The sequence below is a fragment of the Erythranthe guttata genome, chromosome 11, assembly GCF_056151865.1.
Source record: "Erythranthe guttata isolate IM_541 chromosome 11, IM_541, whole genome shotgun sequence".
In the NCBI taxonomy this organism is placed as follows: Eukaryota; Viridiplantae; Streptophyta; class Magnoliopsida; order Lamiales; family Phrymaceae; genus Erythranthe; species Erythranthe guttata.
Genome location: NC_142543.1, coordinates 14916509 through 14941806, shown reverse-complemented (window position 1 = coordinate 14941806; position 25298 = coordinate 14916509). Strand labels below are relative to the sequence as shown.

Genomic DNA, 25298 nt, shown 5'->3' with positions numbered 1-25298 from the left:
TGATGAGTGTAGGGTAAAAATGATTTTATACTTGTCTTTAGTTTGCTAAAAAGGTAAATAATACATAATTAAGACACAAATCAATTAATTGTTAAGAAATCATTCTTTTCCGGAAATCAATAAGCAAATTTAAATAATTATGGTACAATATTGTGTCATGTAAATATTTTATTCTCAAAATGGGAAATAAAATCAATATATTATTTTCCCATATTAAATCCTTCACATTTATCAAATCAAATAATAAAATTATGATATGTTTGCCAAAATTAATATTTGAAGATTTATCTTTTCTTAGAAATTAGTTACAATTCAATATATTTAAAGCATAATATATATACTATCGGATTTAAAAAGAAAAAAATTCAAACAATTACCTAAAAACATGATATTTCGAATTAGTTTGTGAAATCCTATAAATATAATATATTTCAAAGATCTAATACTAAAAAAATACAAAAAAAAAAACAAAAATTACGGAAATATAAACATAATATAATAAAAATCAAAAATATATACATAATATTAAAAAATTCGAAAATATATACATGATATAAAAAAATTGAATATTTATACATTAAAGATTGAGTTTTCTGAATTTTAAAAAAATATAGGTGGAAAATATATTTCGAAAACTTAAACTATTAAAAAAAAAATCGAATTTATAGGATATTAAATGCATGAAATATTAAATGCATGAAACAACTACAACAACAAAATATTCCTTTATTTTAATATTTTAGTATTTAAAAAAACATTTTTTTTATGAAAATTATTTGAATATTCGTAAAAAAATTGAGTTTCATGAATTTTTTTCAATAAAAATATTTTGAAATACTGAAAATATAAATAAGATTTTTTTTATTTCGAATTTATAAAATATTAACTTTGGAAATAATATATATACATGTGGTAATTATTAAATGATTGTGTAAATGTAAAATAGGAAAGAACTAAAAAACATCCATAAATAAAAATGCCACCTAATCAATTGAAGAATCCACCTAATCAATTGAACTCCAACTAAGCAATTTTGACAAATGACATCATCATTTGCCACATGTCAATCATATAGAGCATAGATCCTCTTTTTATATTATATATAGATTTGACTATATTTCAGTCACCATTTAGCTCAAATAATTTATTTATGGTACGTTTAAATTTGTCAATTTCAATAATTTATAGTAATTTGAAGAGAATAAAGAAAAAAATCATTCACATAAAAATAAATAGATAAAATTGAAAAAATAATTCCACAACTTATTATATTATATAAAATAAATAGTCCTAAAATTTGAGGTGCTAATAAAGTGCGGACAACTATATAAGGTTAAGTTAAATGGTAAGCAATCTTTGATATTACAAATTACTTTTAATATTTTTTGTAGTATCTCACATAGTTCTTACTTAACCTACTCTAAACTTTAAATAATATTTTTTCTTATTAGAACAAACTTTTAGAGATTTTCGTTTTCTGTAAATAAATAATGTATTTTTTTTAAAGGAATAACGTATGTTATCACATTTATAAAATTGTCACCAGAAAATTTAATTAATATTTATTTTGGGTGGATTATAGCAACTTTTTATATTATAATTTTTTTTATTAATACTCACTATCATACGTAGCTATCAATATAATTTCTAATTTGATTTTGATTAAATTTTGGAGGTTGTGGTACATGTAATGTTATTGTTTAGATCAAAATAATTAATTTGTGAAATATTTTTTTAATTTTATCAATATCATTATATCTACACTAATTTGAGGATAAAACATATATAAATGGGCAACTTCCATTTCCCCTTGTACTCTAACCTCGAATCACTTTGCCCCCTCATATCCTTAATTGCATCGATTTACAACACCCCCCCCCCCCCACCCCCCACAAATCCCCCGGCACTTGTACAATTGCCCCAAGTCAACCTTCTCCGTCAATTTTCACGATTTTGACATCGATGCCGTTTGGACAAGGTCTGAAACGCCCACTCACCTGGTTTAAATAGTTTGCATCGTTTTTCCACTCCCCTCTTCCATCAAATTCTCAAATCACTTTCCCTAGAAAAAAACCAGCAGCTTTCTTCGCGATTTTTGGTTGTTTTCTTCAACAACAAAGGCATGGCTGAAAATAGTTCACCACAGTCATAAAGTATGGGCTCAAGTAACATGAGAAGAAGCTGGAGTAGCGGGAACTCATCCACTAATTTTAATGAAAATAGAATCAATTGTTATGGTAAATTTTTAAGGTTCAATATGCTTTCACAGAGAATATGCAAATATCCTGCAATTATCCAGTGAATTACTGTGATTTTTTCAAATGGGTCGATCCTCCTTTATGTGAACGAGCTCGGGGTTGTGGTTGTATTATCAACAAAAGGATGTTAGAGCTTAAGAAAAAATGAAGAGATTCAGCAAATTATTGAACATTTTTCACGTGCAAATGAGGAACTGAAGGTCAAAAGTTTAGAATTGAGAATGAAAACAAAAGAACTTGAACAAAGAATTCACTATTCCTGTAATTTTCTGACCTTGGCTAACAACTTCAAGGTCAAAATCGTGAAGATAGAGAGGGTTACATTGGTACGAGTAAGGGTGAACGTCGGGTGGATCGGATCGGAATTAGCCTTTTCGGAAAATTTCCAAAAAATTCGGAAGTACAAAATCAATTCCAATTCCAATTACAATTCCAAAATATTCGGAATCTAAACATTCATTCCAATTCCAAAAGGCCCGAAAATTTGGGAATTTTGGAAAAAAAATCGGAAATCACATAAGCTTTAAAATTTCAAAACGTAGCCAAAATTTTCGAAAATGTTCATAATTTTTCGAAAATAAGAACATCCACGTCGATAAAAGTAAAACTAATAACTACTAAATTTCAGTTCAAAAAAATAAATAAAAATAAACACCGCATAATATCCAATAAAATTTCTAACAACAAATCATTATGTCAAAATCCTAAAACAAAACTTATAGGCGTATTTTTTCAGAAAATAAGTATTATATAATATATACTATTTATAGGTGTATTTTTCGGAAAAAAAATGGATTTTTTCGGAATTAATTTCGGAATTAAATCAGATCGGAAATCGGAAATTCCAAATTTATTTTATATAATTCCAATTCCAATCCAAAAAATCGGAAAATTTCGGAAATCGGAATTCGAAAGTCGGAATGAAAAAAGTTGTTCCAAAACCGGAACTTTTCGGATCGGAACCGGCTGAAATTGGAAAATCCGTTCCAACATGCACCCCTAGGTACGGGGGATAAAGTGATTTGAGATCAGATGACGAAGTGAGAAAGTGAAATTTGCCCTCATTGATTTATATATTAGATTAAAAGATGAAATTTAAAAGTAAGCTTTTATTAGGGTAGATGAAAGTAGGGGTGTCACTAAGGCACCAAGATGAAAGCAGGGGCGTAACTAAGGTACCACAAGGGGATGAGCCGCCCTTCCAGAAGAAAAAAAAATAATTTTTTTTTCATTAGTTTTTATTTTTATTTATATATTTTAGTCTATTTGACCCCTTAAAATAATAAAAATAATCACTTATAATGCACAATTTTGTTTTTTAATTAAGGAGTTTAAAGTAATGAATATGAAGGTTTTGTTATGCACTGTGCTACATTAAAATCAACCAAAATCAATATGATCGGAAATCTACATAAACATAATATTAAATCATATCACTAATTTATTAAATATTTGTTTATAATATAAATTAATTTTAATAAAGAAAATTATTAATAAATATATAAATAATTAACAAAAATCATAAACCACATGCAACGCACGTGTCACTTACTAGTTGAATAAAATGTCCATAAGTCATAGTAGAAAGAAATCAAATAATTATACTACTATATTGATGACATTTTATGACCAATAAGGTCTCCAGTGACGCTGACACATATTTATCATGTGCATGAACATGTTCGAGTTTCGAAGTGTGTGATTTATTCGGACAAAACTTAAAGAGTGGTCTTAGGATTAAGGTCTTAGTGATCAACTCATTACATGCATGCAAATATTTGATAATCAACTGAGGATACGAAAAACTTAAGCAAATCAAATAATAAAAAAAGAGTTTTTTGCAAATAGTACCCCTCTGAAATCTCGAATGGCTCAAAAACCCCATGTGTTACAAAAAAATACTAAAACCCCCCTATGAACATTAGTTAAAGGCACTTTCCTCCCTAGTTCGAGTTGTGTGTTTCACTCTCGCTTTGTGCGAATGATGATGGGATTTTTGAAAGGAAAATACATAAATACCCTTCTATCCATTTCATTAATAATTCAACTTTTAAATGTAAATAATTTAAATTTTAGGGACCCCATTGTAATATTCGTAATTTCTTGAAAAACCCAAACCACACTTCATGGCAGACAAACTATATTCGTAATTTTAGGCATTTCTCACTTCGTCTTACAACTATCTTCTCCGGCGCCACCCTCACCACCTCCTCAGTTTTAATTTAGAAGTTCCAATTGAAAGTTAATTGAACTTAATAATATTAAAATCCCCAATCCTGAACTAGACTTTGGTTTTCCGGGGGCATGGTTTCTTCGGACTTTTTGACAAGGGTGCACAAAACCACTGCGGGTGTTTTTCAGAGGCCATGGTTTCTTTGGACTTTTTGACAAGGGTGGGTTGTGGACAGTGGCGAATCCAGGATTTTTGTCAAGGGTGTTCGGAATTAAATATAGTAAAAAATGTACAAGTTTACGGGGGTTCGGGGGCAGCGCCCCCGTTTTTTTTAATACTATACACATTAAATAATAAAAATATGTAATATTTTCAAATTTTATGGGATTATTTTACAAATTTTGGGCTAATTTAGGAAATATTTAGATATAAAATTGGTGAAAATATTGAAGAAGTGGTAAGCATATTAAAGTTGCAAGTGACAAAATGTGTATTTCATTAGCAGATTTTGAATTTTTAAAATATAAAAAAAAATACCCACATAGTTGTAAATTTAGAAAATAATTGTAATAATGCATATATATATATATATATATATATATATATATATATATATATATATATATGTATAAAATTAAGAATTTTGGAATAATTTAGATTATATAAAATATTAAAGGAATGGTAAATAAATTAAAGTTGCAAATAGAAAAATATATGTTTTATTAGTTTTGAAATATACAAAAATACCCACATATTAATGTTTTTTGAAAACAATTGAAATATTATATATTAGGAGATTTTGATTTTTTTAAATATTCAAAAATACCCACATATTTAAAAATTTTGAAAACAATTGAAATATTATATGTATTAGAAATTAAAGAAAAAACAAGTATATATATATATATATATATTTAAGAATTTTGGAATAATTTAGATTATATAAAATATTAAAGGAATGGTAAATAACTTAAATTGCAAATAACAAAATATATGTTTTATTAGGAGATTTTGAATTGCAATATTATATGTATTAAAAAAAAAAAAAAAACAACAAAATAGAGGGGAAGGTCTCATCAAAGTCTCGAAAACTCTGCACCTCTTTGTATTTCTCCGATTTTCTTCCCCTCCGCCGATTTGTTTCTCTCTCTTTCAATCTTCCCCTTCGCCGGCGCCCCCCCTCCGCCGGGTCCTCCCCCTCCGTCTCCGCCGCCGCAGTCTGCCGCTGCCGCTCCTCTCCGCCGTCCGCCGCTGCTCTCCTCCGCCCATCTCTCCGCCGCTGCTCTCCACCGTCAGCCCATCTCTCCGCCGCTGCTCTCCGCCGCCTGCTGCCGATCATCCCTCCGCCGTCATCCCGCCGCCTGCTGCCTATCCGTTGCCGTCGCCGACAGCCCTCCTCTCAAGGTAATTTTCTTTTTTTTTTTTTAAATCTTTGTTTGTTTATGCTGAAAAGCTTGTATGTGTTTGATTATTGCGAATTATTTTTGGGTTTTTTCTCGGAATTATGTGTTTGTTTGTTTTATGTTGATTTGATGAGCCTGTGTTGCTCGGAATTATTGTTGCTCGGAATTATGCGAACTGTTCTTGGGTTTTATGTTGCTCAGAATTATGTGGTTGCTCGGAATCATGTTGCTGGGAATTATGTGTTTGTGAGTCTGTTGTGTGCTTTGTTGTGTGCTTTGGTGAGTCTGTTGTGTGTTTTGGTTATTTGATGTTTCTTTCTGCAGTTTGGCTACTGTGTCGGTGATCAAATTTTCCTCTTTTTTTTTTTTTTTCGGGAAAATTCCGAAAATTTCCGAAAAATTTCCGAAAATGAAGATTTCCGAAAAATTCCTAATTATGACTATAAAATATATAAATAAATAAAAAAACCTATTTATTTGTTTTTTGTCGAAATAAGATGCTAAAATTTATGTTTAAGACAAGTTATGAATAGTAAAAGATCGAAAGTTGAAAACTTGAAACGGATTGTTGAATCGAAGCGTAAATGGTAAGAGATTAACAACCATGGAAATAATAACAACCAAAAAGGTGAAAAAAAGGAGAAGAGTTCTTGATTGTAACAACCAATTTAGGCTCTAATGTAACTATCTGATCCATTTAAAAAAGAAATGTATTCTCTGTCCCTTCTTCACACACACAAAAACACCACACAATTGCGTGTGTGTGTGTGTGTGTGTGTTTTTTTTTGTCTGATGTAAGAAGACTAAATGAAAGGAACAAGACAAGCGAGTGAATAGTTTATCAGCGTGCCTTAAATGTTGATCTACCTAATTACATGATCTCAAAATTATTTAATTAACTATAAAATATATAAATAAATAAAAAAACCTTTTCGGAAAAATATTGAAAAATTGCTTTAAATTAGGGTAAATTACAATCACACCCTAAGGTAAAGCTAAATTATGAAAAAAATCATAATATTTGGGTAATTAAAACAATCCCTCGACTACGTATTGTCTTTGTTCACTCTCACGGAGTCAAATTTACTTATTAATGAGGGGGGATTTTTTGAAAATTGAAAATTGATGTCAATTAAAAATTGAAAGCTTTCCCGTTGCGACTAATCTAGTTTTAGTTTATGAATGTAACTTTGAGAATAATTGTGATTTTAATAATTGTGACCCTTCCCAATTTCTAGGTAATCTTGTTAATTAAAGCACATGGTTGGAGTAGTATTAGCCTATTAGGCGTGTAATTCGGACCAATCTAATAGTAATTAGTCATTTCTTGTTTTGGAAGTGAAAAATTAGTTCCGTTTCATTCAAACAAGAAATTGGTTTGAAAGAATTTGTTCCAAAATCAGAAAATTTTCGAATAGAAGAAATCAGCAAAATTCAGAAATTTTTATTTTTTGGTCACCGAAAATATAAAATACATAATAATATTGATATTCTAACTGTAATATTGGGTAAAAATTGAAATTTTTGGATTTTTTTGAAATTGAAAATCGGATCGGAAATCGAAATCTCATACTTACTCCAATTTGGATCCAAGAAATTTCGAAAAATCGGAACTCGGAATTTCAGAATTCGGATTGAAAGATATTATTCTAAAATCAGAAAATGTTAGATCAACATCGGCAAAAACAAAAAAAATTGGTATCAATTTCCACCCCTGAGTAGTATACATATTTTTTTCATTTCGCGAAAAATAATTGCAATTTAAAAATAAAATACTAATTTCGATTCGATCTTTAATTTTATTTATTGGGCCAAGTCCGTATTAGGTCTTAGCCCAATGTTCTTTGCTATTGGATTCATTGCAGCCCATGATAAGCCCTTTCTCGAATTAATGTGAGAGAGCCCAGAAGAAGGAAGGAAGAAAAAAAAAAAAGAAAAAAGGAAAAAAATTCATTCACTCGTTGAGTTCTTGAAATTACAGTTGAAACTATGATTCTTTGATACCAAATGGGAAGAAGACGATGAGATATGGAATATTAAGCAAAATCAGAGTTCTAGACCAACCCAATACGAATTTCCCGCTTACAGAGGTTAGCTCTGTAACTGAGTTTTCTGTGGCATCAGCTCTTCAGAATTACATAAACTCAGATCATCCCTCACACGGCCGAAAGATCCATCCCCTCATACTCAAAGCTGGTATCAAACCCAATGTCAATATCTCCATCAAACTCCTCATCATGTACGTCAAGTCCTCCTGTTTATCAGACGCGCGTCAGGTGTTTGATGAATTGCCTCGCCGAACTTTATCGGCCTACAATTACATGATATCGGGCTATACAAAACACGGGTTTGTCGATAAATCTTTTGATTTGGTTCGAGAACTGTGCCTCTCGAATGAAAAGCCCGACGGATACACATTTTCGATGATTTTGAAGGGTTCGACTAGCGGAAATGCAGGGTCACGTTTACCTTTTACGGGGCGTGAGGTTCATGCCCAGATATTGAAATCCAATGTTGAAGGTGATGATGTGCTTTACACCGCATTGGTTGACTCGTATGTGAAGAGTGGGAGGGTTGAGTACGCAAGAAGAGTGTTCGATTTAATGTTGGACCAGAACGTGATTTGTTCGACATCGATGATCACAGGGTACATGAACCAAGGCCGTTTGGAAGATGCCGAGGATGTATTTCACAAGACTGTCGAGAAGGATGTGGTGGTTTACAATGCCATGATCGAAGGATACAGTAAATCAGTCGAGACGGCTAAGAAGGCGATACATATATTCATCGATATGCAGAGCCTAAATTTCAGGCCTACGATATCTACTTTTGCAAGTATTATCGGTGCTTGTTCTCTTTTGTCAGCGTTCGAAATCGGCCAGCAGATCCAAGGGCAGTTAATGAAAACCGAGCTTTTCACAGACATAAAGATTGGCAGTGCTCTGATAGACATGTACTCCAAATGTGGGAGAACCGATGATGCAAGATCCATTTTTGATTCCATGCCGAGAAAGAACGTCTATTCGTGGACTTCAATGATTGATGGATACGGGAAAAACGGGTGTCCAAACGAATCGCTCGAACTCTTCGATAGAATGATAAGCGAACGTCACACTAAACCAAATTACGTTACTTTTCTCGGTGCACTCTCTGCATGTGCCCATGCAGGATTAGTTGCCAAAGGGAGGAAGATATTCGAGTGCATGGATCGGGTTTACTCGATGAAGCCAAGAATGGAGCACTACGCATGCATGGTAGATCTATTAGGGCGTGCGGGGAGTTTGAACCAAGCGCTTCAATTCGTGATGCAAATGTCCGAAAGGCCTAATTCCGACGTTTGGGCGGCTTTGCTGAGTTCTTGCAGACTCCATGGCGATGTGGAGCTCGCGAAAATAGCAGCGAACGAGCTTTTCAAAGTGAGTGGAGAGAGTAGGCCTGGAGCGTATGTTGCTTTGTCGAACGCGTTAGCTGATGCTGGGAAATGGGATAGTGTGAGCCAATTGAGGGAGTTGATGAAAGCGAGAGGAATATCGAAAGGAACGGGGCTCACTTGGATTGGAACCGATGCTGGTTTAGAAGCTTTTCATGCTGGCCAGTCACTGTGATTTATCATGGCAGTATTATTTGTCAGGTAAAAGATTTTGTTATGTTCTCTCCGGCAAGAACTCTCCTGTATTTGTAACTTAAGATTCTGCTAAATTTTTTATATATTTTTTTAATTGTTCTATAAACCAAAAAATGGCTATTATAATTTCTATGGGTGTGAAGGTTTTTTTAAAAGAAACCGCCTCTGGTGCAAAAACCCATCATCAACGAAGTATCAGTTAATCAACTTGAAAAAAAAATTCCGGTGCAAAACCCACGACCAATGAAGAATCAGTTTCTTGCTCGTAAAAATCTTGGGGAGGATCAATGCTGCTTGATGTTTGTACATCGCGCTGCAACAGGTTGTACCTTTGGGCATTGTAAGCTCTTCTGCAATTTATCTCCCTAATTTGAGGTTCCATTGTTAGTTTTTTTTCTAGCTTGTGTTTTTGCTGTAGGTAGTGATAATTTTACTGCAATACTTATTTGTTACATGATTGATATTCGAATATAACTACTTCCATCAGCTGAAACCCGGATCGATTATTCGTTACGTGTCGTAGTGCTTCGCCATCGAGAATTTATTGATACGGACATTGCATACATTTTTCTACGGAGGAGATTAGATTTCAACGTTTCACCTTAATTAGGTGAATAGTGAAATTTTGATAAATTTGATAAACTAATATATCTCTCGAGATTAGGTTTTTACGTTTTCACCTTACGATTAGACTTCAGCATACTATATTGGAACTCATAGTGTATCATACTGTTAGATTTAATTGAAATTTGAAGTTTAAATGAAGTAAATTCCCGATTTTCATGCAAGGAGCTTTGAGGAAAAAAATGTAGCAATTTACAAGAGGATGGAGCATGATGTTAATTAGTGATTAATTAAAGCCATGCTGGAGATAATGTACACATATTGTTCATTATAGGAAGTCGAATGCGATATTTATCTAGCTATGTTTATTTTTCTTGATGAATAGTAGAAAAAAGAAAGAAAATAACTTCGTTCACAAGGTACGTAAATGTCTATTAATAGATGTTTTCAAGAACTAGCTCGTGTTTTTGCCTTAGATAGTAATAATTTTATTGCAATACTATTTGTTACTTACATGATTGATATTCGAATAAAACTACTTGCATCAGCTGAAACCCCGATCGATTACTCGTTGTTTGTCGAAATGCGTCGCAATTGGGAATATGTTTATTGATACATTTTTCTACGTGGGATGTGATTAGATTTCAATGTTTCACTGTAAGTTAGTAATTAAATTATGCAAAAAAATATAGGTATGATTTGTGCATGGTATATGCAAGATTCAGAGAATATATGCTACTCTTTGTGACCTTGCATGAAACGAAATGCTTGATCATCGAAAGTTCGGACAAGTCGACTGGTATAAAGTCGTCAAAAAATATGGCTCAAATCCATTTTTTCATAATTTTAGTTACAAGATTTTCCTGGCTATTTTTATATATGTAAAATTTACTTGCAATTATTGAAATAAATGTATCAATTTAGATGGAACATGATGTTAAATGATTCATTTGTTGGTACTAAACCTTAACTTTTATTCGACCTTTTCGTTTTAGGAAGTCGAAGGCCATATATATCTAGGCATGTTTATTTTTCTCGATAAACTAGTAGAAAAGAAAAGGAAATAACTTTGTTTACAAGGTGCGTAATGTCGACAAATAACCAATTAGTACTCTCGGCAATATGAAACTGAGGGAAACTGAGGTCTTCTCTGTGATTATTAATAGTGTATATAAATTGTTCGTTTTAGGAAGTCGAAGGATATATATATATATATATATATATATATATATATATATATATATATATATATATATATATATATATATATATATATATATATATATATATATATATATATATATATATATGCTTATTATTCTCGAAGAACTAGTAGAAAAAAAAGGAAATAACGAACTTTTTTACAGGATAACTGATCAGCACTCGGCAATAGGAAACTGAGGTCTTCTCGTAAAATTGAATTCATGACAACAAATACACGATAAATATATTTTTTCTTTTCGTGTTGATTAAGCTATCGGTCTTCAGTCTCGTTGCAGATAAGAACAATCAAGAAATGACAGATTCTGAGTAAATGTTATTCAAACCATCAATTACTAAATTCATTAGTAGTCCATATAAGCTAATGCAATAAAAGGAAACTTTTGAATTACTGCTATACATTCATAATCATTATTTAATCATGAGAATCTGCATTTGATATTTCAAATAAAGACATAAATTATATTCTATGATGTATATATTTTCTATTCAGCAGGATTCTGTTGACCCTGCGATTCCGTCCACATTCAGTAGGGTATCTCGTATCTGAAATTATTTCGAATATCGTCATAGAATTCTATTTTTGCTTCTTAGCTCTCGTTTAGGTCAAGCTATATATTTAGTCCAAGTCAACCATATTTTCATATAGCAGAATTATTTACATATTTTTTTTTACTCATACTGTGTTTTGCAGAGTTTTTGCACGAGTCCCTTTTTTCGGTTTCTATATGAAGTCATTGTATATATATAATGAATAATATATATATATATATATTTTTTTGTGTTGTTAGGAATAAAAAGGAGCTCTAAGAGATGGATTTGTCTAACAGAGGAAATGGATCGGGCGACGAAGAAAACTACAACTCAGAACAGGGCAAGAAGCAATACCACCGTCACACTACCGAACAAATTCAGCAGCTCGAGGCGTACGATTAATTTCTGTCTAAATAATTTTATTCCATTTACATTTCGATTTTTCATAAACCTTCATTTGCATGGCTGAAAATTTCTCGTTACACTCGAAAGACAAGACACTTGAAATAGAATTTCTCTGTATAATATTTTTCCGTTTCCCGATTTATGATATTTACACAGTTTCTATAACGAATGTCCGCACCCGGACAAGAACCAAAGGCAACAATTGAGCAGAGAACTCGGCCTTGACCAAAAGCAGATAAAATTCTGGTTTCAAAATAAACGAACTCAGACAAAGGTGCTTTATTCTTTATACAGAGTACGCAAATATTTTTACGGTCATTTTACGATGATTTATTAACTTGATTGTACATTATGTTTACAGGCTCTGAACGAGAGAGCAGACAACAATTCCCTCCGCTCGGAGAACGAAAGAATTCATTTCGAGAACCTTTCGATGCACGAGGCTCTGAAAAACGCCTTTTGTCCCTCTTGCAATAGCTCAGGCGTTTGTGAAGAAGAGAAACGCCAAAATCTACAGAGATTGAGAATCGAAAATGCACGTCTGAAAGAAGAGGTGATCTGATCGATCGATATATTATATACTAAATAATCGAGATCTTTATTTTTTGCACATGAAAAGTTTCGTCGTTTTCCGTACTTAGCAAATATAGCAACCCCTTATGTCCGAGTTTATTTAATTGCACGAGTAAAAGCATATATTCAAGAAACATGCATTTTTGGACATTTATTAATATCGATTTTCGTTAACCTTTTTTTTCAGCACGAACGAGCGGTCAACTTCTTGACCAATTACATGGGAAATTCAATTCTGCCTTCCGTTGGAACGGAGCCCAGTACTAGTGCACCTGGTGAACAATATATGTCACAACATTGGTCAACAAGTGTGACACATGTGGATCAATCTGTCATTATCGAGACAGCTGTCGCTGCAATGAACGAACTTATGGAGCTGTTACGTGTGGACGAGCCACTGTGGTTCGAAGCTCCATCGGATCATGGGAGATATACTTTACGTAGAGATAGTTATGATATGATTTTCCCCAAGTCAAACCAGGTCAACACTTCTAGTGCTCGGTTTGAATCTTCGAAAGATTCGGGCAAGGTGGCAATGTCTGCCACACATTTAATCGAAATGCTTGTTGATGTGGTATGTATGTTACACATTGGAGTTTTTTTTCTTTCTTTTTTCCTTTTTCTTTTATTTTAAAAGTGAAAATTTATTTGCTAATAATTTGCAGAACAAATGGAAGGAATTTTTTCCTACTATCGTCACAAAAGCGACGACCCTTGAAGCAATCGATACTGGAATATTTGGTGGTTTGTTACATTTGGTAAGGACCTCAAAAAATCCATACTATTATTATTATCATTATTTTTTCGGGATATCTGAATGGATAAAAAATTGAATGTTTTGACTTATTTTGGTGCGCAGATGTATCAAAAAATGCACATTTTGTCGCCTCTTGTTGCTCCCCGGGAATTTTTCTTCATTCGATATTCCCGCCAAATTAATTCGAGCACTTGGGTGTTGGTGGACGTGTCCTACGATTTCATAACACAGCTCCAAGATTCCGTTCCCACTCGTTCTTGGAGGTTTCCTTCAGGGTGTATTATTCAAGATATTTCAAATGGAAAATCAACAGTGAGTTCTCTATATATGAAATAAAAAACCCATTTATTTAAAATTGACTAATATTCCATTTTAAGTGAGTACTCTTTATCTCATATTATGTGTCGATTTAGAGTTTCAAGGCAGAAGTCATGGGTGTTTTTAGCAATTCGATGTAATACGGGGTGCCGAATGCTATTAACTCTATTCTTTTACGCTATCTACATACTGAATATCAATTTTCTTGAATAGGTTACATGGATTGAACATGTACAAGTGGACGACAAATTATCGACTCATCGTTTGTACAGAGACTTCGTTTGTGGTTCTCAAGCATATGGAGCCAAACGCTGGATTACTACTCTTCAAAGAATGTGCGAGAGATTTGCATTCTCAAATGGACTAATCGCCACACCTACAAACGAACTTGAAGGAGGTATATTATTATTATATTATTAATATTATTATGTTCTCTTACCTCTCGTATTCCGATGACTTCGATGAATGGAAATTGTGGTTAAAACGTTAATTACTATTTCCTTTCTTTTGTCATTCAGTTATCGAGTCGCTTGAAGGAAAGAGAAACGTAATGACACTTTCCCAAAGAATGGTGGAGAGTTTTTTCGAAGTACTGTGCATGTCGGATAAACTCGATTTTCCAAATCCGTCAGAATATCAAAATAGCGGAGTTTGTGTCGCGCTCCGAAAAAGTAATGGACCTCATCAACCTGATGGATTCATTGTTAGCGTAGCTACCTCGCTTTGGCTTCCCTTTTCGAAGGAGCATCTCTTCAACTTCTTCCACGACGAGAAAAGAAGAGCACTGGTACGTAAAAAAAAAAAAGTTAACGACTTTTCTCTCGATTGTCAGTTTGCAACTTTGTTTTCTTTTAATTAAATCATTGGACCTTATAAGATTATGTTCTTGTCCTGACTAATCCTATCTTGGCAACCGAACGATGTCTTAATCGATTGGAAATAATATAGAAAGACTAAAAATGTGTTTTTATCTTATATGCAGTGGGATGTCTTATCCAATGGGAATCCTGTAACTACTGTTGCGCACATCTCAACCGGGAAACATCCCGGAAATCGTATTTCCATTATCCAGGTTAGTTACGGATTTATTTAATTTATTTATTTATTATTTGAAGGCCGATATGTACCATAAGCTTCTGACTCAATGTGATCTATAGAATGAAAAGAAAATTAATTAGTGCCTTGATAAAAGCTGGGGTGCTGTGTCCGTTTACTCGTAATTTGATTTTGAACAGCGTATAATTTGATTAATTGTTGATTTATCATAAATGGATATGCACCTACATTTGCACTAAAACCGGAATTAATATAAATATTTACATGTGCACTATTAGTTCAAATGCGACGCAGAATTTATGTAGCGCGCAACTAGCACAATAAAGTCGTTAATTTATCATAAATTGTTGTCCCACTGCATTTGCACTACCGAAACTGGAACTATTGTGCATTGTTAGTGTAGATACGACGCAATTTATCGAGCACACAATTAGCACAATAAAGTTTATTTAACAATTTGTTATTGTTATTATTATTATTATCTTTTTAACTTCACTTTAATATCATTGATTTTTTTTTTTTTAAATCTGCAGCCTTTTTTACCCAAAGAAAACAAGATGGTGGTGCTGCAAGAGAGTAGCATCGACTCTCTAGGGGCAGCAATAATATACGCCCCGATGGATTTGAAGGCGCTCCTCTCTGTGGTTAATGGGGAGGACGCAACGAAAATACCGATTCTGCCCTCGGGTTTTGTGATCTCTACCGATGGCCGTGCTAGCAGAGGCACTAACGGAGCTTCAACCAGTTCCAACACCGGTAGCGGTGGCTCGCTTCTCACGGTTGCTTTCCAGATATTAATTTGTCATAGCCAATTGACAACGCAACTGAATATGGAGTCCGTCGCCACCGTGCATACCCTAATCAGCTCCACCGTTAAAAAGATCAAGGCGACGCTTCATTATTATGATTAATTTCGGATTTTATCTTCTCGAATATTGTTTTTTTTTTAATTAAATCATGCTTTTTTGTTTTACTTGTTTTTTATTTATACCGTTAAAACAGTTAATAATATTCATATATATATTATTTAGACGTTACTATTCAATGGTCTGAAATGCGTTTAGCTTGAATTTGTAGTCTCTTCGTTTCGTAATTATCAGGAATTTTGTTTAATAAGCAACTCCTTATGATCGAGTTTATTTAATTGCACGAGTAAAAGCATATATATTCAAGAAACATGCAGTTCACTATCACAACATTGGTCAACAAGTGCGACACACGAGCTGGATAAATCCGTCACTATCGAGACAGCTGTCGCAGCCATGAACGAATTTGTGGAGCTCTTACGTATGAACGAGCCACTGTGGATCGAAGCTCCATTGCGCAACGGGAGATATGCTTTGGATCGAGATAGTTATGATAAATAGTTTCCATCGGCAATATATATAATTTGATTAAATGTTAAGCTTATAATTTGAACAGCTTATAATTTGATTAAACTTCTGATTTCCGACTTTTTATTTTTATACATAAAAATTAAAATTTGAATGATTTGCAAATATGACCGTTGGTTTTCAACGGTAAGAAAAAAATGAAAAAAAAAAACATAAATAACTCTAATTGTTCTTCATCTTCTTCACCACTTCAAAATTTTCAGATTGTGAGTTTTATTTTCTTTCTTTTCTCTTCAATGATTGTAGAAATTTAAGGGAATTTGATTGGCTTTAGGTGTAGTGAATGAGAATTGAAGAAATTAGAAGTAGAAGGTTGAGTTTTTTTGAGAATCTCGATCAATATTATTGGGCAATATCCGCCAAGTCCGAAGGAAGGGTTGCTCCCTCGCTACAAGAATGACCATAGCTCGACACAAACATATGTGCGAATTTATTACCAGATCGTCTAATATAATCAAACGTACAAGATACAAAGACTCTAGATAAAGACAGACTTTGTTCAATGAATGCTCCAAACGGAAGAACCGAATGATTCTTGTCCCGAAGCGCTGATATCACCTGTAAATTGTCCCATTCCACAATAATGTTCGGCCACTCCTTTTCTTGTGTTGTGATTAATGCCTTGAGAATAGCATGGGCTTCTCCATCTACCACCATTGGCCGTCCGGCGAACTTGTGAACCATCCAAAACACGCACTCGCCCCCTAGAATTGCGAGCGACAAGTGAAGTAGCATAATAGGTCTCACCTCGCGGAAAGCTTGCATCCACATTAATTTTGATCACTCCATCGTCTGGTGGCTTCCACTTTGTAGGGAGTCGTTGAGGTTGTGTGAGAAACGAACGCAGTTGATGTTCTGAATGCTCCTTGAGGTAGTCTCTATACTAACCCAAAATTGTGACCGCTTGTATACTGTTCTCCCCGTCCATTTCCTTGTTCCGTTGGTCCTAACACTTCCACATAACCGTAGTGGCCAAATTTAGCGAATCCTTGTCCAGGTTGGTTACTAGAAGCTCAAATAATTGCAAATGAGATTGGATTATTGAATGCACTTTTAGTTGATCAAACGGCGGGCAGATCCAAATATCGCCCACATCTCGACAAGATAGGAGAACATGTAATGCCGATTCAACCCCAACTCTACATCTGATGCACTGTGGAGAAAAATATATTTTACGACGATAAAGATTCTCGTTCGTGGGCAATATATCTGAACAGAAAAGCCAGAGAAAGACTTTTATTTTTGGGGAATTTGAAGTTTCCAGACGTATTTCAACTAGAAGATTGAGTTGGCTGTCAATACTTGAAAAGTTTTATTGCATAACTTTTTTTCCTCTGTTTATGGCGAAGAACATGGAGAAAAATGAATTGAGGGCAGGAGGGACGTGCCGTTAATGTAGCGGACCCGAACCTGGTGCCCACAAAGAACCAACCCTCATTGGAGTTGAAATTCTCACACTGCGGCTGCCAGGATTCGATCATAGGATATTGCACCAACTTGATACCTCCGGAACCAGTTGAGCTACACCCATGCGGGCTACTAATATTTTAATTGAAACCATATCTAATGGTTGTAGTTCAACATTTCATATCTCTTAAAAAAAATTATTTTTTTGGATCGATGTTTATATATATAAAAATAATTAAGATTGTTCAAAAAAAAATTAATTTTCTACAACATTGTATATGAATAAAACTTGAGCCATAATCAAAAGACTATATGAAATACTACGTAACATAATTCAGAGACTCAAGATTATAAGGTCCTTCATTGTGGGATTTTGTTTTTTAGAGACTCTAAAATTCTATCGAAAAAAAAGAAAAACAAAAAAATCTATGGAGTCTCCAAAACAGAATTTAGAGACTCGATTTGCTTCTCCATTGGAGATGCTCTTATGATTCTAGTTTACAACAGAAGTTCGATATGGAGACCTGATTTGCTTACTTCATTGCACTCGTATGACTTTGTTTTATAGTAGAACTTCGATACATTAATAGCCTCGCGTAAATAATATTTTTTTCTAATCCTCATTCGGTAAAAAAACATATTTAAATTCTTAGTTCGGTATTTAAAATTTCATTAAATTAATAGAATTTTTTCAATTCTAACTGTATTAATTTATAAATGTTTATTTGTATTTTTATTTTGACGAATATATGGATGGGGTTTTGGTCCGAATTGGAATTTAAAAAAGGGAAAAAAGAAAAACAATAATAAATTGAATTGTTAATAGAGTTTTAGAATGTTACTCAAAACGATCAAGTTTTTTTTGTTGTGTCTGGAAAATAGTAATTCATATGTCGAACAAAGCATAATTATAATCGTCCATGATTTTCACCTGTTGGAGATGAGGCAGCCGGAGGAAGAAGAAGCCGCTGACTGGCGGCGCAGTGGTGAAAACTGCCTATTGGACGCCGCCAGAACGGTGGCGCAGCCCTTGCCCTATTGTCGCGGTAATTTTTTTTTGTGTTTTTTGGTTTCTTCTCCGCGGGGGAGATGGGAAAGAAAAATAAAAGAGGGAAAAATTCTGCTTGATGTTTGTACATCGCGCTGCAACAGGTTGTACCTTTGGGCATTGCGAGCTCTTCTTCAATTTATCTCCCTAATTTGAAGTTCTTAGTTTTGTTTCTAGCTTGTGTTTTTTTTGCCGTAGGTAGTGATGATTTTTACTGCAATACATACTTGTTGCATGATTGATACTCGAATATAACTACTTCCATCAGCTGAAACCCCGATTGATTATTCGTTACGTGTCGTAGTGCTTCGCCATCGAGAATTTATTGATACGGACATTGCATACATTTTTCTACGTCGGCGGAGATTAGATTTCAACTTTTCACCTTAATTAGGTTAATAGTGAAATTTTGATAAATTTGATAAACTAATATATATCTCGAGATTAGGTTTTTACGTTTTCACCTTACGATTAGACTTCAGCATACTATATTGGAACTCATAGTGTTTCGTACTGTTAGTTTTAATTGAAATTGGATGTACTAAGGGATAGTTTAAATGAAGTATATTCCCGATTTTCATGCGAGGAGCTTTGAGGAAAAAAAGATATGTATCAATTTACAAAAGGATGGAGCATGATGTTAATTAATGTTTAATTAAAGCCATGTTGGAGATAATGTATACGTATTGTTCATTATAGGAAGTCGAATGCGATATTTATCTAGCTATGTTTATTTTTCTTGATGAATAGTAGAAAAAAGAAATAAAGTAACTTCGTTCACAAGGTACGTAAATGTCCATTAATAGATGTTTTCAAGAACTAGCTCGTGTTTTTGCCTTAGATAGTAATAATTTTATTGCAATACTATTTGTTACGTACATGATTGATATTCGAATAAAACTACTTGCATCAGCTGAAACCCCGATCGATTACTCGTTGCTTGTCGAAATGCGTCGCAATTGGGAATATGTTTATTGATACATTTTTCTACGTGGGATGTGATTAGATTTCAATGTTTCACCGTAAGTTAGTAATTAAATTATGCTAAAAAATATAGGTATGATTTGTGCATGGTATATGCAAGAATCAGGGAATATATGCTACTCTTTGTAACCTTGCATGAAATGAAGTGCTTGATCATCGAAAGTTCAGACAAGTCGACTGGTATAAAGTCGTCAAAAAATATGGCTCAAATTCATATTTTTTCATAATTTTAGTTACAAGATTTTCCTGGCTATTTTTATATATGTAAAATTTACTTGCAATTATTGAAGTATGATAGCATAAGATCTTGTTATTATCTTTTACACCTCGGAAAAGATATTTTTATAAAGTACTCTAGCATAATATGTTGGAACTAATAGTATATTTAATTGAAACTGAATGGACTGAGTTGTTATTTAATAGAAAGAAGGAAGTTCTTGTTCCTGATTTACGTGCATGGAGCATCGAGGAAATAAATGTATCAATTTAGATGGAACATGATGTTAAATGATTCATTTGTTAGTACTAAACCTTAACTTTTATTCAACCTTTTTCGTTTTAGGAAGTCGAAGGCCATATTATTTATATATATCTAGGCATGTTTATTTTTTCTCGATGAACTAGTAGAAAAAGAAAGGAAATAACTTTGTTTACATGGTGCGTAATGTCGACAAATAACCGATTAGAACTCTCGGCAATATGAAACTGAGGGAAACTGATATCTTCTCTGTGATTGTTAATAGTGTATATAAATTGTTCGTTTTAGGAAACCGAGGTCTTCTCCGTAATATTGAATTCATGACAACAAATACGCGATAAATGTATATTTTTCTTTTCGTGTTGATTAAGTTATCGGTCTTCATTTCTCGTTGCAGATAATAACAATCAGAATCAAGAAATGACAGATTCGGAATAAATGTTATTCAAACCATCAATTACTAAATTCATTAACAATCCATATAAGCTAATGCAATAAAAGGAAACTTTTGAATTACTGCTATACATTCATAATCACTATTTAATCATTAGAATCTGCATTTGATATTTCAAATAAAGACATAAATTATATTCTATGATGTATATATTTTCTATTCAGCAGGATTCTGTAGACCCTGAGATTCCGTCCACATTCAGTAGGGTATCTCGTATCTGAAATTATTTCGAATATCGTCATAGAATTCTATTTTTGCTTCTTAGCTCTCGTTTAGGTCAAGCTATATATTTAGTCCAAGACAACCATATTTTCATATAGCAGAATTATTTACATATTTTTTTTTTACTCATACTGTGTTTTGCAGAGTTTTTGCACTTAGGTGAGTCCCTTTTTTCGGTTTCTATATGAAGTCATTGTATATATATATAATGAATAATATATATATATATATATATATTTTTTTTTTGTGTTGTTAGGAATAAAAAGGAGCTGTAAGAGATGGATTTGTCTAACAGAGGAAATGGATCGGGCGACGAAGAAAACTACAACTCAGAACAGGGCAAGAAGCAATACCACCGTCACACTACCGAACAAATTCAGCAGCTCGAGGCGTACGATTAATTTCTGTCTAAATAATTTTATTCCATTTACATTTCGATTTTTCATAAACCTTCATTTGCATGGCTGAAAATTTCTCGTTACACTCGAAAGACAAGACACTTGAAATAGAATTTCTCTGTATAATATTTTTCCGTTTCCCGATTTATGATATTTACACAGTTTCTATAACGAATGTCCGCACCCGGACAAGAACCAAAGGCAACAATTGAGCAGAGAACTCGGCCTTGACCAAAAGCAGATAAAATTCTGGTTTCAAAATAAACGAACTCAGACAAAGGTGCTTTATTCTTTATGCAGAGTACACAAATATTTTTACGGTCATTTTACGATGATTTATTAACTTGATTGTACATTATGTTTACAGGCTCTGAACGAGAGAGCAGACAACAATTCCCTCCGCTCGGAGAACGAAAGAATTCATTTCGAGAACCTTTCGATGCACGAGGCTCTGAAAAACGCCTTTTGTCCCTCTTGCAATAGCTCAGGCGTTTGTGAAGAAGAGAAACGCCAAAATCTACAGAGATTGAGAATCGAAAATGCACGTCTGAAAGAAGAGGTGATCTGATCGATCGATATATTATATACTAAATAATCGAGATCTTTATTTTTTGCACATGAAAAGTTTCGTCGTTTTCCGTACTTAGCAAATATAGCAACCCCTTATGTCCGAGTTTATTTAATTGCACGAGTAAAAGCATATATTCAAGAAACATGCATTTTTGGACATTTATTAATATCGATTTTCGTAAACCTTTTTTTTCAGCACGAACGAGCGGTCAACTTCTTGACCAATTACATGGGAAATCCAATTCTGCCTTCCGTTGGAACGGAGCCCAGTACTAGTGCACCTGGTGAACAATATATGTCACAACATTGGTCAACAAGTGTGACACATGTGGATCAATCTGTCATTATCGAGACAGCTGTTGCTGCAATGAACGAACTTATGGAGCTGTTACGTGTGAACGAGCCACTGTGGTTCGAAGCTCCATCGGATCATGGGAGATATACTTTACGTAGAGATAGTTATGATATGATTTTCCCCAAGTCAAACCAGGTCAACACTTCTAGTGCTCGGTTTGAATCTTCGAAAGATTCGGGCGAGGTGGCAATGTCTGCCACACATTTAATCGAAATGCTTGTTGATGTGGTATGTATGTTACACATTGGAGTTTTGTTTTTTTCTTTTTTCTTTTTTCTTTTATTTTAAAAGTGAAAATTTATTTGCTAATAATTTGCAGAACAAATGGAAGGAATTTTTTCCTACTATCGTCACAAAAGCGACGACCCTTGAAGCAATCGATACTGGAATATTTGGTGGTTTGTTACATTTGGTAAGGACCTCAAAAAATCCATACTATTATTATCATTATTTTTTCGGGATATCTGAATGGATAAAAAATTGAATGTTTTGACTTATTTTGGTGCGCAGTTGTATCAAAAAATGCACATTTTGTCGCCTCTTGTTGCTCCCCGGGAATTTTTCTTCATTCGATATTCCCGCCAAATTAATTCGAGCACTTGGGTGTTGGTGGACATGTCCTACGATTTCATAACACAGCTCCAAGATTCCGTTCCCATTCGTTCTTGGAGGTTTCCTTCAGGGTGTATTATTCAAGATATTTCAAATGGAAAATCAACAGTGAGTTCTCTATATATAAAATTAAAAACCCATTTATTTCAAATTGACTAATATTCCATTTTAAGTGAGTACTCTTTATCTCATATTATGTGTCATGGGTGTTTTTAGCAATTCGATGTAATACGGGGTGCCGAATGCTATTAGCTCTATTCTTTTACGCTATCTACATACTGAATATCAATTTTCTTGAATAGGTTACATGGATTGAACATGTACAAGTGGACGACAAATTATCGACTCATCGTCTGTACAGAGACTTCGTTTGTGGTTCTCAAGCATATGGAGCCAAACGCTGGATTACTACTCTTCAAAGAATGTGCGAGAGATTTGCATTCTCAAATGGACTAATCGCCACACCTACAAACGAACTTGAAGGAGGTATATTATTATTATATTATTAATATTATTATGTTCTCTTACCTCTCGTATTCCGATGACTTCGATGAATGGAAATTGTGGTTAAAACGTTAATTACTATTTCCTTTCTTTTGTCATTCAGTTATCGAGTCGCTTGAAGGAAAGAGAAACGTAATGACACTTTCCCAAAGAATGGTGGAGAGTTTTTTCGAAGTACTGTGCATGTCGGATAAACTCGATTTTCCAAATCCGTCAGAATATCAAAATAGCGGAGTTTGTGTCGCGCTCCGAAAAAGTAATGGACCTCATCAACCTGATGGATTCATTGTTAGCGTAGCTACCTCGCTTTGGCTTCCCTTTTCGAAGGAGCATCTCTTCAACTTCTTCCACGACGAGAAAAGAAGAGCACTGGTACGTAAAAAAAAAAAAGTTAACGACTTTTCTCTCGATTGTCAGTTTGCAACTTTGTTTTCTTTTAATTAAATCATTGGACCTTATAAGATTATGTTCTTGTCCTGACTAATCCTATCTTGGCAACCGAACGATGTCTTAATCGATTGGAAATAATATAGAAAGACTAAAAATGTGTTTTTATCTTATGTGCAGTGGGATGTCTTATCCAATGGGAATCCTGTAACTACTGTTGCGCACATCTCAACCGGGAAACATCCCGGAAATCGTATTTCCATTATCCAGGTTAGTTACGGATTTATTTAATTTATTTATTTATTATTTGAAGGCCGATATGTACCATAAGCTTCTGACTCAATGTGATCTATAGAATGAAAAGAAAATTAATTAGTGCCTTGATAAAAGCTGGGGTGCTGTGTCCGTTTACTCGTAATTTTATTTTGAACAGCGTATAATTTGATTAATTGTTGATTTATCATAAATTGATATGCACCTACATTTGCACTAAAACCGGAATTAATATAAATATTTACATGTGCACTATTAGTTCAAATGCGACACAGAATTTATGTAGCGCGCAACTAGCACAATAAAGTCGTTAATTTATCATAAATTGTTGTCCCACTGCATTTGCACTACCGAAACTGGAACTATTGTGCATTGTTAGTGTAGATACGACGCAATTTATCGAGCACACAATTAGCACAATAAAGTTTATTTAACAATTTGTTATTGTTATTATTATTATTATCTTTTTAACTTCACTTTAATATCATTGATTTTTTTTTTTTTTAAATCTGCAGCCTTTTGTACCCAAAGAAAACAAGATGGTGGTGCTGCAAGAGAGTAGCATCGACTCTCTAGGGGCAGCAATAATATACGCCCCGATGGATTTGAAGGCGCTCCTCTCTGTGGTGAATGGGGAGGACGCAACGAAAATACCGATTCTGCCCTCGGGTTTTGTGATCTCTACCGATGGCCGTGCTAGCAGCAGAGGCACCAACGGAGCTTCAACCAGTTCCAACACCGGTAGCGGTGGCTCGCTTCTCACGGTTGCTTTCCAGATATTAATTTGTCACAGCCAATTGACAACGCAACTGAATATGGAGTCCGTCGCCACCGTGCATACCCTAATCAGCTCCACCGTTAAAAAGATCAAGGCGGCGCTTCATTATTATGATTAATTTCGGATTTTATCTTCTCGAATATTGTTTTTTTTTTAATTAAATCATACTTTTTTGTTTTACTTGTTTTTTATTTATACCGTTAAAACAGTTAATAATATTCATATATATATTATTTAGAAGTTACTATTCAATGGTCTGAAATGCGTTTAGCTTGAATTTGTAGTCTCTTCGTTTCGTAATAATTATCAGGAATTTTGTTTAATAAGCAACTCCTTATGATCGAGTTTATTTAATTGCACGAGTAAAAGCATATATATTCAAGAAACATGCAATTCACTATCACAACATTGGTCAACAAATGCGACACACGAGATGGATAAATCCGTCACTATCGAGACAGCTGTCGCAGCCATGAACGAACTTGTGGAGCTCTTACGTATGAACGAGCCACTGTAGATCGAAGCTCCATTGCGCAGTGGGAGGTAT

At 33.8% G+C, this 25298-nt stretch overlaps 3 protein-coding genes across 7 annotated transcripts; all 3 read left to right on the top strand.

Annotated features, from left to right (window-relative positions):
- Window positions 1-7797: 7797 nt before the first annotated feature.
- On the top strand, window positions 7798-15932 carry LOC105956274 (homeobox-leucine zipper protein HDG11). Of its 2 annotated transcripts, none has more exons than XM_012980118.2 (12): window positions 7798-9465; window positions 9603-9781; window positions 12036-12170; window positions 12340-12457; window positions 12545-12736; window positions 12944-13330; window positions 13422-13514; window positions 13616-13825; window positions 14045-14228; window positions 14350-14618; window positions 14814-14903; window positions 15421-15932. In XM_012980118.2, the coding sequence occupies exons 3-12, from the start codon at window positions 12058-12060 to the stop codon at window positions 15796-15798; spliced, it is 2034 nt and encodes a 677-aa protein (XP_012835572.1). In that variant the 5' UTR covers window positions 7798-9465; window positions 9603-9781; window positions 12036-12057; the 3' UTR covers window positions 15799-15932. The 2 variants fall into 2 exon arrangements, with proteins under 2 accessions (XP_012835572.1, XP_012835571.1); XM_012980117.2 differs by having other exon boundaries at window positions 7812-9465; window positions 9603-9799.
- LOC105956275 (pentatricopeptide repeat-containing protein At1g28690, mitochondrial) lies at window positions 7856-9800 on the top strand. Its single transcript, XM_012980119.2, has 2 exons — window positions 7856-9465; window positions 9603-9800. The coding sequence occupies exon 1, from the start codon at window positions 7856-7858 to the stop codon at window positions 9437-9439; it is 1584 nt and encodes a 527-aa protein (XP_012835573.1). The 3' UTR covers window positions 9440-9465; window positions 9603-9800.
- LOC105956273 (homeobox-leucine zipper protein HDG11) lies at window positions 9649-25028 on the top strand. 4 transcript variants are annotated; one of them, XM_088825131.1, is made up of 11 exons: window positions 9649-9781; window positions 21131-21265; window positions 21435-21552; window positions 21640-21831; window positions 22039-22425; window positions 22517-22609; window positions 22708-22917; window positions 23112-23295; window positions 23417-23685; window positions 23881-23970; window positions 24489-25028. In XM_088825131.1, the coding sequence occupies exons 2-11, from the start codon at window positions 21153-21155 to the stop codon at window positions 24867-24869; spliced, it is 2037 nt and encodes a 678-aa protein (XP_088681257.1). In that variant the 5' UTR covers window positions 9649-9781; window positions 21131-21152; the 3' UTR covers window positions 24870-25028. The 4 variants fall into 4 exon arrangements, with proteins under 4 accessions (XP_088681257.1, XP_088681256.1, XP_012835569.1 ...); XM_088825130.1 differs by having other exon boundaries at window positions 9667-9799; XM_012980115.2 differs by lacking the exon at window positions 9649-9781 and adding an exon at window positions 18502-18734.
- The last annotated feature ends 270 nt before the right edge of the window (window positions 25029-25298 follow it).

What these genes read in the sequence shown, in the direction of transcription:
- LOC105956275 (XM_012980119.2), top strand. Translation starts at nt 7,856, where the DNA reads ATGAGATATGGAATATTAAGCAAAATCAGAGTTCTAGACCAACCCAAT.
- LOC105956274 (XM_012980118.2), top strand. Translation starts at nt 12,058, where the DNA reads ATGGATTTGTCTAACAGAGGAAATGGATCGGGCGACGAAGAAAACTAC. An exon ending in ATAAACGAACTCAGACAAAG is followed by an intron (nt 12,458 to 12,544) that starts GTGCTTTATTCT and finishes TTATGTTTACAG; the next exon opens with GCTCTGAACGAGAGAGCAGA. An exon ending in TTTCAAATGGAAAATCAACA is followed by an intron (nt 13,826 to 14,044) that starts GTGAGTTCTCTA and finishes TTTCTTGAATAG; the next exon opens with GTTACATGGATTGAACATGT.
- LOC105956273 (XM_088825131.1), top strand. Translation starts at nt 21,153, where the DNA reads ATGGATTTGTCTAACAGAGGAAATGGATCGGGCGACGAAGAAAACTAC. An exon ending in ATGCACGTCTGAAAGAAGAG is followed by an intron (nt 21,832 to 22,038) that starts GTGATCTGATCG and finishes CTTTTTTTTCAG; the next exon opens with CACGAACGAGCGGTCAACTT. An exon ending in TTGGTGGTTTGTTACATTTG is followed by an intron (nt 22,610 to 22,707) that starts GTAAGGACCTCA and finishes TTTGGTGCGCAG; the next exon opens with TTGTATCAAAAAATGCACAT.